The 15,206-nt window shown below is 40.0% G+C and overlaps 1 protein-coding gene and 1 non-coding gene across 2 annotated transcripts in view; both read right to left on the reverse strand.

Annotated features, from left to right (window-relative positions):
* Positions 1-2,519: 2,519 nt before the first annotated feature.
* Positions 2,520-15,206, reverse strand: part of G3bp2 (G3BP stress granule assembly factor 2) — a 30,519-nt gene continuing 17,832 nt past the window's right edge. The window contains exons 7-12 of the mRNA XM_032916493.1: positions 14,340-14,520; positions 13,289-13,387; positions 8,169-8,271; positions 6,637-6,765; positions 5,741-5,859; positions 2,520-5,413 (exon numbers count right to left, since the gene is read on the reverse strand). Of these exons, the coding sequence (XP_032772384.1) occupies positions 5,141-5,413; positions 5,741-5,859; positions 6,637-6,765; positions 8,169-8,271; positions 13,289-13,387; positions 14,340-14,520 (904 nt within the window). The 3' untranslated portion in view covers positions 2,520-5,140. The remainder of the gene's footprint in view (positions 5,414-5,740; positions 5,860-6,636; positions 6,766-8,168; positions 8,272-13,288; positions 13,388-14,339; positions 14,521-15,206) is intronic.
* Positions 6,433-6,559, reverse strand: LOC116912967. Its single transcript, XR_004389533.1, has one exon.

The following is a 15,206-nucleotide window of genomic DNA, read 5'->3' on the forward strand; positions in this document are numbered from 1 at the left end:
TATGGTCTCTCCCATTCTATTCCATATAAAACCATGTATTCTAGGGTAAACTAGTCAAGGCTAATCCTCTCCACAACACAAACTAACTGTACTCCTCATAGTGTTGCTGTCGGAAATAGCCACTGGCTGCTCCAAGTACTTTGGCACATACTGTTTGTGCCAGCTTTAACACGACATGCCAAGTCATTCCTGATAGCAAGCAAATCAATACTTAGATTTTCCCTTCAAAAAGCCACAATTTTTGTTACCACACTAGACAAGGGATTGTTTTAATTTCGAGCCTCTCCAAGATATAGTTCATTTCTTAGGTCAAAACTTAACAGGCTCGTGAGATTAAAAAAGGCCTAAGACACAAAAGTCCTTCCTGAAGTCTCTCACCTCACAGGATGTTAACAGCTTCTGGATTCTGTTCCAAGTCTCTACATGACCTCTTTACTCGGGTGCTTCCTAAATATATGTAGGTTTGTCCAAGCACATGACAGCCAGGGCTAGCTAACATGACCCACTCAAAGAGGACTCAGGTCACAGACGTACTTGGCAAACACTTGATAAACATTTTTCAATGACTTAAGTTCACTAGAACAATGACTCCAAATAATCAAGAAAAACAAAACCAGATGCCACGGTAATAGGACCCTTGCGGCATTATCAAACACTTTGGATCATTTGTTTCCTAACACAATCGTGGCAATACATGCAGGAAAAGGGGATTTCCCTATCAATGCCTACGAGATCAATCTCCTCAGAGTTTCAGCTCTCTGTTTAAAAGTAGAGAAGCATCTCATTGATCATGGATTAATAAAACATGCCATCCAAAACTAGGTGATTTAGTTAGGATGGACTCCTGGGAGTTAATCAGAACATGGACAGATTTGGCAACCTGAGACACAATGGAGCATAACAGGAAAATGCTCAGTGGAGATGGGACTCTAAGCTGAGAGGCTGATTAGATGATATTCGTTATTAGAACAATATCGAATACAATAAAGTACAAAAAGGTTCATTACCTAATATTTCCAAGGAAACGTGGAAAATATATATATACATATATACACATATACATATACATACATATACATATATATATATATAAATAAAATAAAAGCTGGGCAGTAGTGTTGGCACGAACACATCTTTAATTCCAGCACTTGGGAGGCAGAGGTAGGCAGATCTGAGTTCTACAGAATTCTTGGACAACCAAGCTTACACAGAGGGAATCTTAGAAAATGTAATTTTATTTTAAAAGATATGCTTGACACAGGCAACAGTATGGAGGGCTTACTATACTGACCAAACCCTAAGGCAGGAAATCAGCCCAGAAGGCGACATTTGTGGGCAGTTACTGATGCAGTCTGTGGCGCTGCACCCAGCTACTAATGAAATCAAAGGAAGACCCCCTTAATGGTGTGACATCAGAATGGAAAACCGAGTAGTCACAAAAGTACTCTAAGGAGTGACCAGCTTAATCCAAACTCTAGAGAACTCACATAGTTAATGCATCAATATTTTCCAAGTATTGGCAATGCCAAAACTAGACTTTTATAACTTGGAAGGATACTAAACATAACAGATTCATGTTCACAATAAAAAGATTTGGAGATTCTAGCCGTTTTCCTTTGTCAAAGGCAACTAGGAATCATTAATTTAGAAACATTATTTTCTGAGTTAGGGGTTTTGAGAGCAGGTGGGTCAAAGTGTTTCAGCCAACCCCTAAAACACACAGTAGGTGAGGCTGCCTCCACCTCCCCAGTGCCAAGATTAGCAGCTGTGTGCCACCCTATCTCATTTTAAGTAATTATTTTCCAGGAAAACATAATGGAATCTTGTCAGAAGTATTATGAACAGAGCGGTTTCTTTTTTGAGGAGGGGGTTCTTTTTAAAAATCTTTGTTGATCAAAGAATTTCCTAAGCCAAGTTGAGTATATTGCACAAAAGTACTTGCCTAGCAAGAAAAATTAGGTACCAGCCAGGCCATGTGTCATACACATCTGCATGCTGCCAGCAGCCCCTGCATTTGGGAGGCCAAGGCAATAGGGTCAACTGGACGCCATAACTCTGAGACAGACGAGAGCAGCTTGATTAAAGCCTCCAGATCCTGCTGCAAAATTAAAAATTCCAGTCCAAATAACTTGTTCCTGCAAATTCCTGCCTATTTTCAAGACCGTCTATAGATATTTTTAGATTATTACAACTTACTTCTGCACATGTTCAGTACTTAATGTAGCCCAGGCTGGCATCTGGCTGTGTATGAGCCAGAACTCCAGATCCTTCTGCCTCTAACCCTCCCAATGTCAGGGTAGCTGGGTCTTCCCTCCCAACAGCTATTTTCTTTTATTTCTATACTAGGTACCAAGACCAGTACTAGACTGCCCAGCACTGACAATGTTCAGTATTTTGCTTTTTTTATATACCTTAACAAGAAGCAGCTGATTTGAGCTGTATCATTCAGGCCGTTATGAAATGCAACTGTGAGAAAGCATTTGGGAAAATATAACTTCAGATTAAATTAGGGACATAGATAAATGCTGCAGACATCAGTAGTTTATTGTTTTAGTCCAAACACATTCAAAATGGAAACTCAAAAAGAATACTTTCCACCTGAAACAATTAAACTAGATTCTACCAGCATATAATGCTTAACACATTACAAAATAAAGATGGTAATCCGCTTTCCTCTATACCTACTAAAGCCAAGATGGTAAAGCCAATTTGGTTGCAATAGTGTCATAAGGATAGAATATTACCATCAAAATAAAATCAAATCAGCAAAAACAGTAATGGTAGATGAGTACTTTTTAGTATTTCACTGAAAAGGGGACAAATGTTAAAGGTCCACAGTACTGCAGGTGAGCAGCCACCACGTAAACTTCTCCATGTGATGCTCTGTCTTGTTTGTGGTATGGAAAGGCTGAAGCTGAATGGCTCTTAGCTCCAATTCTGTTACACTTCACATCTGTCTTTTGTTGCCACAACAGAGTGTGTGTGTGTGTGTGTGTGTGTGTGTGTGTGTGTGTGTGTGTGTGTGTGTGTGTGTGTAGGTTACAGGGCAATATCTTGGATTGGAATATATATGCTTGTGCAGATGTTGCTGTGTGTAAATATTTACACACACATACACACACATACACAATAGGGAGGAATAATAACAAAAGAAAATTACACCTGGGGGCAAACCACTGACAAGAAAGCCACTTATTTCAAAGTAGTTTGGATAAAAGCTTCAAAACTACAAAGTAATTCTCTAGTACGAACTTCAAGTACTGTACATTAGAAAGTGTAAAACTGTTTCAAACAAACAAAAAACTTTAGCCTTCCAAAATGGAAACTACAAAAATCTGTGTCCACAAAATATATGCAATAGTGCAAGACATTTCCTCAAACATGGAAGACCTCATTCTTAGGGAAAAAAGTAAATTTTACCCATATTGCCCAGTTGACAAAAACCAATAATTCAATAACCAGCAAACAGTCCCAAAGTTCAGAACCAATCTGCTCCCATGCCAAGTGTGTTGTTTTCACTAAGGTAGAATGGAGAAGTCTTCCATGTTAACAAGCAGCTTTAAGTGGTCACACTTGTTTACTCCGCTTCTTGCTTGAAACACCAGAAAGCTGATACATACTGATTGTTCCAACCGTAAAACCAGGTAACTTGCCATTCTTGTGGTTCACTGGAACCTGCTATAAAGACAGACAATAATCCAGCAGCTAGAAACTTTGCTCACAGAATTGTTTAAAGATTCATGTAAAAATAAAAAGATGTCCTCCCAGACTAAAATTCAGGAGCCATTTGGGTGCTGACATCAGTTCAAGAATTGTGCAAAATGAGTGACAGTTCCCGTCCCCCAACCTTAAGAGCTGCCATTCTTCCCTCTGAAAATTGCAGTATCCTCACTCAGGTTCACATGCCATTTTTGGGAATCTGACTGCTTCTAAAATGTCACAAAATGTCCACCAAGTTGTTTCCAAGAACCAAGTGATTATGTTTTAGTAGTTCACACTGGAGCAAAAGAAAAGTCAATTAGAGACTCAACTGACTTCTCCCTTCAAACACACACGACTCCCTCCCACATAGAACACAGAAGATGTTAACTGAACAAGATAAAGAATAAGCATCCATTTTACTGATTTTAAAGATACTGCAATTTTTATATATCAATGATTTTCTTCAACGTTTGCAGCTGTGTGGCTTTGCAGCACAGCAATTCATAAACCACACTGTACAGAATCACCAGCAAGACTGGAATGATGTTATAGAAGGCACCATCATGCTTATTACATTACCAGAGAACAAAATACAGGAAAGACAGTTTCCACTGTACACAGCTTAAAGAAAGGAAAGGGGAGGAGTGTGTTGAGCAGCCATCCATCCCTGTACTCAAGAGGGCAGGTAGAAAACTGACAAAACGGAGCTACTAAACCTGGTCTAGTACTTAAGACCACAGCTTTTGAAGTTCTCGTTTTTGTTATTTCGTTCATAACTAAAGGACTTCCTTCTGGAATATTTGCAGTCTTGTTAAGGTTTGTGTGCACACGCTGGTCACAGCAAGCAGATAGAATGCCCTCATCATTTCACAAACTATTCTCTACTGGAAAAGAAGATCAACTTTTTATTTCCCTGTTGCCTCCTGGTGCAGATTTCAATGTTAATGACTTCAGAGTACCCGACAGTGCATTCTGATGAATACGTAACAAGTTTCTGTTTGTGTTGGGGGTTGGAGGAGCCAAGAAAAAGGCAAGATTCTCCAATTGCACAAATTGCACTATTTGTGTTTCCAACATTAATAGCAGAAACAGTTAACACTTAAACAAAATGTGCAGCAGAGGATTTTTTTTAAACTCAAATGACCTGAACTCAGTGGGCATGTCCTTTTTTTAAAAGTTCATTTTGTTGTAGACAGTTTAAGATATGGTCATCTCTCAGTCCTTAATTCTCCAAGTCTAGCTTTATAAATTAACAATATGAATCCTGTTGTGAAATTGGGGAAATAATGTCCACCTCAATTTAACTGATAACCAAAAGATGCTTTTCACATCAAAGAAATGATCAAAAAGGCTGTGTCACATTCCAAAGCCAAACCTAACAAGAACGCAAACACGATGAGTTAGGTGCCACTGCCAAAACTTGGCCAACAGGGGGACTTCAACGACGCTGTCCTGTGAAGCGGCCTTCCATTTGCCCGGTTCCTCTTCCAGAACCAAGTTTCTGTGTCATGCCACCTCGTGGAGGGGGCCCTCTTCCGTCACGATCACGCATCATTCCACCACCCACAATTCCACGCGGACCACCAGGACCCCGATCATTGCGCCTGATATCCCTGCGGTCATCACCACCACCTCGGGTCTCTCGTTCTCTGGCAGCTCTTGTCTTTTTCTCTTCCACGTTTAAACGAACTTCTCCTCGAAACATAATTGGCTTTAAAACAGAAAAATGAATGAATTTAAAACAGAACATGAATGGTTACACAAAAATAGATATGAATTTGCATACATAAGAAAACCTTTTAAATAAGAAACTTTAACACAAGTCTTAATATAAACTTTAGTCCTTTTCAACTGAGCAAACGAAGAATGATCCATACAGCAGACTGTAATACTATCTTCTTATTCTTTGCATAAATACCATTTCACAATTAACTATTTTTAGCTTTACCATAAAAAGGATTTTCTATGGTTTTAAATGTTTCAATTCATCCTATAAACAACAAAAAAGGGAAAATTTTATGCCCCTTAAATCACTTACTTTTGCAATTAAGATTCTCTGAACTGGTTCAGAGTCATCAAAAACCACAAAACCAAAATTTGGAAGCTTTCCCCCAACACCCTTGGTATTGATGCGAAGTTCCACAACGTTTCCAAAACCTGTGAAAATATACATTACAACCAAGGGTTAAATATTTTAACAAAACATCCTAGTGACTTTAACTGTTCAGAACAAGCAACTGTCACGTTTCTGATCCATCTGAAAACAAACAGGGCAAAGCTGCTATGCAGGATGGTTGCTACAGGACATTTGCTCGGGAGGGCCACCACCTCATACCCCTCACAACCTTAGCAGATGCTTGTCTCCACGAGAAAAACAAAAACCCTGCCTGCCAAATTTTGGAAAGACAAACATTTTCCCCACCCCGTTTTACCAGTGGAGTCCTCGAGTATGAAATGTAAGACTGTTTCTTCCAGCCAGTTAGTTCTCTTTCCTCAGCTCCTGAACCTGACCAAACACTGGGAACTGTGATATCGTTATCATTTCTTCCCTTCTGATCAATTAAAGTGAGACTGAAAGCAGGTAAGATATAATCTGAAGGTAAGTAATTTAGAAAGCTGGGTTTTATTATGACAAAAAGGCTCTTTCTTCCTTTAGGGCTTTATTTAAATTCACTAACATTTTGTTTAAAGGGAAACCTTCATGTTACAAGTTATGTCAGATGGTAGGGTTGTTGTACTGAAAACCGTGGAGTCCTGTGTCCACTTGGACAGGACACCCCCAACCAGTCCAGATTCTCTTGCTCACGGAGGGCAGGTCAGGACCACAAGAGGAGGAGGACTGAGCCCTGGTGAGCAGCTATGTTTCTCTAATGTAGGGCATAACCATCAAACTTCAACTTAAAGTAGAACATGAATGCAAACTAAACCACTTACTCATAAAGAATTCTTTCAGTTCATTTTCATCAATATCATGAGGCAAGTTTCCAACAAAAAGCTGGTGACTGTCCGGATAACGAATTATTCTCCGGTTGTCAGAGTCATTCTGTTCTGTATCTCCTCTGCCTAAAACAGGAAGAAAGGAAACACTAGAGCCTACAACAGCACGTAAAAACAGTACAAAGAAATGAACTAGAAAGGAAATTCCTATTGGTGCCAGGCACAGTGGTACATGCCCTAAGGCCCAACACCAGTCAAGAGGATCTCTTTAGTTCCAGACCAGCCAGGCCTATACAGTGAGACCTTGTCTTAAATAAACAAAAGCAAATGAGAAAGAAAAAACCAATACTAAAACTCCTGTGCTGGCTTAGTAAAGCAGAAGTACTCCCTGAAGGTGATGTGTAATAGGTGGACAGAGAGCACAGCTGGACAGATCCTGACTAGACTTGCAGACTATGGATAAGACTGTGAATGACTAGTACTCAAAGGACAGTTATTACCCTGTAACCAGGGCCACAACAGACTTTCAGTTAGTAAGGAATACTCCTCCTAAATCCCTCCTTAGTGTTTTAAAATAAAACACATTTCATCAATACTAACTGTACCAGCATTTCCTTTCTTAGGCCTCTTTCCTCCCAAAGTACTATGGAAGGTAACAGTCTTACTTAATCCTCTCATACCATAGCAAGTCACAGAAGACAGACACTACAGCAGATAGCGTCATTGACACCGACATGGCTTAAGAAGGAGCAGCTCAGACTTAAGGATGCCATCCTAGATCATGGCAATCAGTACCAAAGCTGAGACATGCCACCCACTGCCTGGAACCTCGGAATGCACTACTTTTATTTACAGAATTACAGTTCTAAATTGGAGGCATAGTAGTGTATGTATATATATATATATATATATCCCTCTTGCATCCAAAGCATTCTCTCTTTTTAAAAGGTTTATTTGTCCAATTTAAACATGTATGGTGTTCTGCATGTGTCTGTGTGCCACCCACATACCTACTGCTGGCAGGGCAGAAGAGGGCACTACACCTCCAGGACTGGAGCTACAGACAACTCCGACCACCATGTGGGTGCTAGGAACCTGAGCCCTCTGGAGGAGCAACTGCTGCACCGGTCCCGAACCCCGAAAAGTTCTCCTAAATCCCTACAGCATTCAACAATGGTCCTCACTGCACCTTAGCTAGCAATGCACTTATGAGAAGTTGGTGCAGCTCAGGAGGTATCAGTGTGAGACAAGAGTGTACAGTGAGCTAGATGGGTACTAAGAGCTCAGCTTACCATTCTTAAATGCACCAACAGTCAGCAAATGATAAAAGGGCACATTTTATCAAACCACACTTCCACAGAGCTCAGCAAACCCTCTCCTCAGCTGTTTGTTAGCCTAGGTTATCTTAGCAGCATAACCCTAAGTAATCTGATCTCCACACAGATCTGTGTATGAAACCCAGTACAGTTTCCTTTAAAGCTTAGTCTTTCCCAACTGTCCAATAAAGCCCATAAGTAAGGTGAGCTTACCTGGCCTTGGTCCTCGAGGAGGAAAACCAGGTCGCTCTCGAGGTCGCTGTTCCCGTACACGTGGTGGCTGAGACTGAACTTCTGGTTTAGCATCAACCCTTGGCTAAAATATAATGGAAAAACTATTAAAAATTTTACTATAAAGAAGTAACTTCTACCGGAGAAAAGCCAATCAAAGCAACTATTAGCAAGTCACTAGCAAGGATAATGATATTAAGCTTATGATGTTTCTATAGAACTTCCTATATGTGTGAAAATACTTTTTAAAAGATATTCTGTACCAAGCTAGGACTGTAGGGTAGATCTTAATTTTCTTACTCAATACTATATAATTCACACTAAGCTGCTTTTACACAATAACACTCTTTAAAATTAAAATTATACTCACAATGAAACAGGTAAGTTATTGCTACAAAAATCACAAAATGCAAGATGAGCAACTCCATATACATACAGAGAACAAAGTTAAAAAGCTTTCTCATCTTATGAAGACAAGAATAAAGACACACAATTCCTCAGTAAATCCTAGTGTGCTGCTTTCCGAAATCACCAGTGCTCAGTAACATCTCCTAGCCCATCCCACCATCTTGAAACCAATATTTTAATAGTTCAAACAATAACGCTTTTATATGGTGGCCAAGTGTCTGAAATCCCTGCACTCAGAAGGCTGAGGCAGGAGGATCTTAAATTTGAAGCCAGCTTGAAACAGTAAGACCACATCTCAAAAATTAAGCGACAAGAGTTTCCATAAATATCTCAAATAGTCCAAGAAGCTCTTTAAGAAAGGATTGAAGAACTGTCTTCCTTAACTGGGTGGGAATGACAGGACTGACCAGTCTGTCAACTGCTGACGTAAGTACACTCAAGGATTTTGTGAACAAAAATGCCGGAGTCCACACCTCTCATTCATTTCCCCTCATACAACAGCATTTTCAGAATTCTCAACCTCTGTGGGCTTTCTACTTGCTCAAGGAAAAGACAAAACTAAATGAATCATCAAAAGATGTTCCTTGCAAGCATTCAACAGACTATGGGCATCCCAAACTAAAAGCTTGTACTTTAATCTTTAAGGACCTTGCTCTAAGCAATATTCTTTTATTATATAATTGGAATGTTATAATTTACAAGGATAAATCTAAAAATAAAAGTTGCAGCCACTGTAACTCTATTAACATTAAGTAATTTAAAAAAGATTTACTTATTTCTTACAACCTGTTTTTTTGTTGTTGTTGTTGTTTTTTGTCCCTAAGTAGACTATTTTCCCAAGATGAATCTATTCACAGGTCCTGGAATCTGCCTATTTACAATGTTAATTTTGCTGGGTGTGGTAGTGCATACCTTAGATCTCATCACTTAAGAGGCAGAGGCAAGTTCAAAGGCCAGCCTAATCTACATAGTGAAAAGATTCACTTTTTGCTATAAAGCCTATCTAGCTATCTTGGTTTGGGTGTTTGAGAGGTGGCAATCCTTAAGAGAATTGGGTTCTTTTTTTTTTTTTTTTTTTTTTGCATTGGTATTTTGCTTGCGTGTATGTCTTCTTATGTGTCTGTGTGAGGGTGCCAGATCCACTGGAACTGGAGTTACAGACAGTTGGGCACTCCCACATGAGTGCTGGGTCCTCAGAAGAGCAGCCAGTGCTCCTAACCACTGAGCCATCTCTCCAGACTGAGCCCAAGGGGATCTTAAACTTGGGATGCTACTACTGTTACTTCTCCCCGATACTGGGACTGCAGGTGTGCACTACTGAAAAAACCAAGCTTTGTGCTTGAACATATGTTCAGCAGTTACTGACCGGTTCAGAGTATCATATACCTGACAATGAGGTTAACTGCTGTCTGTGAATATACAGTAAAATAGTATTAACAATCTAAAATAGTATATATTTATATTTATAAAGGCATATCACTGTAACTATATGCTTACTCCACTAAAGGAGTCTGTCTCAAAAGCAGAACTTGAAGTTTCTATTATCAATTTGAATTGAAAAATAGATGTACTTTACTCAAATTTTAGTGTCTTATTGGAAATTAATAAAAAATAGCAATTGTGAGTAGTGTACGGTGGTCCAGCCTTTGCTCTCATCATCCAGGAGACTAGAGAGGCAGGGAAGAGCACTTGCTGCTTTGAAGACAGTTCCCAGCGTGCACATGGGTCCTAAACGCCTCTGCAACTCTAGTCCAGGGTACCTGAGGCTTATTCCAGCCCCTACAGGGACATGCTGCACAGATACATGTGCAGGCAAAACCACCCATGCTCATAAAATAAAAACAAATCTTTTTGGAAAAAATACACCTTACATTTAGAATTTTCAGGAAAAAAAATAGAACATGCAATCTAAATATTATCAAAGAACTTGAGGCTCTGACCTTAACACATTTCAAAACTTATTACAAAAATAAATTCTCCAAACAATTTATCTTATAAATAATTTGTACACTGATTTGGTAACTCTGACTTTGGAAGTAGACAAGAGTGTCAAGTGCATAAGAACAAAAAGCAAAGAATCGTTCCTTTTATTAGGAAACAAATGTCAGCTAAGCCAGCTATGCCTTCTCCCTCTTTTTACCCACCAACTAAAACGAGGAATCCCTAAGAGATGAAGTGCTAACAGCCTACTATCTCTTTCCATTAAGGCTTTCGCTTTAACTTCATGTGACCAAAAACATGGTCTTCCAGCACATCCTACAAAAGAATGTCAAACAAAATATAGAATAAAAATGGTCAAAGCACATCAAAAGGCATCTCTACAACAGGTCCTTCAACTGAGTGGAAGCTCAAGAGAACCAGTCAGATCCAGCAGAGACTTCACTTACCTACTTTTACCTCAGTGCCTACCAATACCTAAGGCAGATTTAACTTTCTTTTACCAAATGATCTATTTAAAACAAAAGGAAAAGAATACTGTTCAAAAGTATCGAAATAAGTTGAAGGTTACTAAACCAAATGAAAATATCACAAATTTATTCTACACATAGCACAAAGACATCAGGATAGTCTTAAAGCTTATGTTTTATTATTTTCAATTATGTGTGTGTGTGTACCTATGTGTGGGCATGTGCGCATGAGAACACAGAGGCCAGAGGCACCAGGTCCCCTGGAAGTGGAGTTATAGGCTGTTCTAAGTCACCTGACACGGGTGCTGGGAACCTTAACTCAGGTCCTTGGTATGTGCTCTGAACTACTGAGCCCCTTAAAGTTTAATTTTATAACATTTTTTAATGAAGGAGAAATAAAATAACAATGACTCAAATGTATAAGATGCCTAAGAGTTTAGAATCTAGTAAATTTTTTTTTTCTTTTTTCTTTTTTTCCGGAGCTGGGGACCGAACCCAGGACCTTGCACTTGCTAGGCAAGTGCTCTACCGCTGAGCTAAATCCCCAACCCTGTAGAATCTAGTAAATTTAAGACATAGCTTAAAAAATAAAATAAAGATATACCTTAAATACTAAATACCTTAAATTGTTATGAATATAGAGACCTAATATCCTCCATGAGACACTAAAGAAAAAAATGTATGCATTTAGAACCACATGTAGTGTGATGTGCACCTACATAAATTCAAAAGCCAGGCTATATTTCAGCTGTGTAAACATGGGTAAGTTACGCTAGAGTCTAGTTCTCCTATCTCTAAAGTGGGAATGAATGTTAACACCTCATGCGGGGTGGCTATAAAGACTCAGTAAGAAATAAGTGTAGACTTTCTATCTCAGCACTAGGGAGGCAGAGGCACATGGGTCTGACTTCAAGGCTGGCAAGAGCTGGACAATGAAAACCTGTGCCCACCTCCACCCCCAAAGAGAAATGTGAAAGTAACACACTGACCATTAGGCTAGGCAAGTAGAAGGAATCTATTACTGGACCTCTTACAGTAGACGCTGAGCTGCGGCCATGACTTAGCAGTTAGTGAAGAGCACTAGCAGCCCTTCCAGCAGACAAGGGGGTTCCTCCTCTGCACCTACACAGCAGCTCACAGCCATCTGCATCTCCAGTCCCAAGGGACCAGCACTCTTCAGACCTGAGGGCACTACCTGCACCAGGTGCACATGAACGCACACGGGTAACACAAACTCCAAGTTAGAATTCTGAAGTGTCACCAAATCTCTGAACTAACAACTCAAAAGGCTCCACATGTGAACCCGACAGAAATAAAGATCTCAAGTCCCAAGTCACTCTACCTTCTCCAGATTGGTTTGAAAAGCACAAATCATCGGGTTGAACTTTGACTGTGATCAAATACAACCACATTTAAGTATTTAACCAGCATAAACCACCACCACCACCAACACACAGGAATTATGGTACCATGGACATGTGGAGAAACATCGAGGACAAGATTATTACTGGTTACTTTTAAAACCTCAATGTCTTAATGTTAGAGCATCTAAAAATGTATATTAATAACCATCTTAAGTATAAATTTTATAGGAAAATGAAGTTCTACTCAAAATGTATGGGGGAAACTGGATACTTATATATGCCAATAAACTTAATTCAAATTTAATCTACCCTATCTACCAAGCATCATAAATAGTGTCGTATTTTCACAGTTTTGGAAAGCTCTGAAATGGGTAAGATGACGAACAGACAAAAAGCAGAATACTGAAATGATCTGTTAAGGTGAACACTACAGTCATAAGTTGGTACAGGCTTCAATCAAATTGTGTCAAACACTCACAGACCGAGTTTAGGCAATGTAAATATATATAATATATATTACAAAATATATATCATATATATACACACACACACATATATATCAAGGTTTCTATTTCTTTAAAACAGTGATTTAAAAAAAAAGTCATTCTATTTTATGCCTTTCCAAATTTCTTGCCTGAAATACTCTTGGCTAAGTTGTAAAATTTTCAAGGAATTTGTGTAAAGAAGCCTTTAAAATGACACCATGTTAGTAAACCAACTTAACTGTACTGCGCACACCCGAATCCCAACACCACCTCTGCAGATTGAGAGAGACTTGGCATTTAACGTGGGTGCGCTGACATTTAATACATTTTTGAATGTTTAATCCGTAGTTCTGGTTGACTCGCTTAAAAATGTATAAAAAGTAAGCAATTGGCAAATGTAACAAGGATACAATCCAATGTGTTCACAGATCGGTTACCTGTGAGACTGGTGCTTTAACATGGGGTGGAATTCCAGAGGAGGAAACAGTACCACTAGGAGGCAGGTTTTTACTGGTCACTGAAGCCCAGGAGAAAGCCTGCAGGAAATGCAACAAACCTAGACTACTAATCATGGAAAACCACCAACATTCCTATAGGGAAACTTCCAATATTTAATCTGTTTTCATTTCTAATCTGTTTCTTTATTGAAGGACTTCCTAATAGAAAGGCACACACACACATGCCAGTCTGTGTGCCAACTTTCAAAATCTCATTATGCAAGATACGACTGTTTTGTCTCAACTGCTAAAACCACACCAAGTTCCTACATAAGCAAGTGGCAAACCACTGTCAGCTAAACATGCTATAAACTCTGAAGCAGAGAACTGACCTGCCCTCTTTGGGGAAGACATGACGTGAGGGTGGTGTTGCGGAGAAGCATGGGAAGAGCCGAGCACTGAGTACTGTTGGAGACTTAGCAGACATTACAGAGTGAACAAGGACTCCTGCACTACTCTGCTCTCACTGCCCACATCTACCTTAGCCATCTACCTGACAGAGATAGAGAAGTTTACATGCTACACTATGGGTGCCACACGTCTGTACAAGAGAATTAGTAGCGTGAGGAAACTGATCCCATTTCTATCACAAACAGGTGTCTCTCACAGATCAACTTCAGGTGGGACACCGCATGACTCCTGGAGCCTCAGAAGAGATGAGCAACTGAAAACCTCACACATGGACTTGATTATTTCATGTAAGTCATTCAACACTGCATACAGACAAGAGGAATCTTAGGTTATAAATCTCACTCTTCAGAATATTTTTGGGGTAGAGAGAAACCATGAGATCTCCCCGAACAACAGAAACTCCAGCCGCTTTCATATACGTAGCATAGCTTACTACCTCATGTTCATAAGTATAGCCTACTATTTCATGGACGTAAGTACAGCTCACTATTTCAGACAACAGAACCAAAACCATGCTTTATTAATGGCACCAAGTATGAAAACATGAGGTCCCAGATCGGAAAAGTTCCTTTGATCTCACCTTTGGTGGTTCTTGAGGCAGAGAAGCAGGCTCAGCGGGAGGAGGGGTGGCGGGCTTCTCCTCCAGCTCTTCCAAGTGTTTTTCCTCCGCTTGTGGTTTCAGTTCTTCAGTCTTTGTTTCAGACTCCGGCTCAGGTTCCGGTTCATGAGAGGATTCTTCCAAAGGCTCCTCTATGCCATTGCTAGAATGAAACGTCTCCGTCACTAGGTAGTCAAAGGAAATAAAACTTTCTTTCCAAACCACACCGTGACTAGGTATGCTCCTGTTGGCAACTTGTTCTGCACTTGTAAGAAAGTATTCTCCGGTCATACATATGTGGGGTTAGGAATGGATGAACAGGAAGTCCTGCCTGCCCTGCATACGCCAGAGCTCACCTCTCGTCTACACCCATCCTTTTTGTTTGTTTTGTTGTTTGAGACAGGATTTTATTATGTCTCCTTGGCTGGCCTGAAACTCACTATGGAGATCACACAGGCCTCAGACTCAGTGAAGTGCTAGGAATAGAATGCACCGTCACATCTGGCTCCGTCAATCTTTAAAAATGGGTTTTATTACTCTTGCACATAGGGTGTGTTTTGTTTACATGGATGCCTGTGCACCACGCGTGTATACTGCCACAAGAGGGTGTAGGAGTCTCATGGCTAGGGGTACAGGCAGCCATGTGGCACTGGGGATCAGCTGGTGCTCGTAACTGTGCCATCCCTACAGCCAAACCTCATCGTTTTAAATCTAAATGGTGACAAGGTTTACTCCAGTGTTACATATATAACCTGTGTTTATAACCATGTGTGTAGGGTCAGGCCTTGGGCATTCATCTCCTTCCACTTTACATCAGGAAGAAAACTTAGGACACCAGGCTTGCAGGTG

This window comes from Rattus rattus, chromosome 11 (assembly GCF_011064425.1).
Source record: "Rattus rattus isolate New Zealand chromosome 11, Rrattus_CSIRO_v1, whole genome shotgun sequence".
Classification (NCBI taxonomy): domain Eukaryota; kingdom Metazoa; phylum Chordata; class Mammalia; order Rodentia; family Muridae; genus Rattus; species Rattus rattus.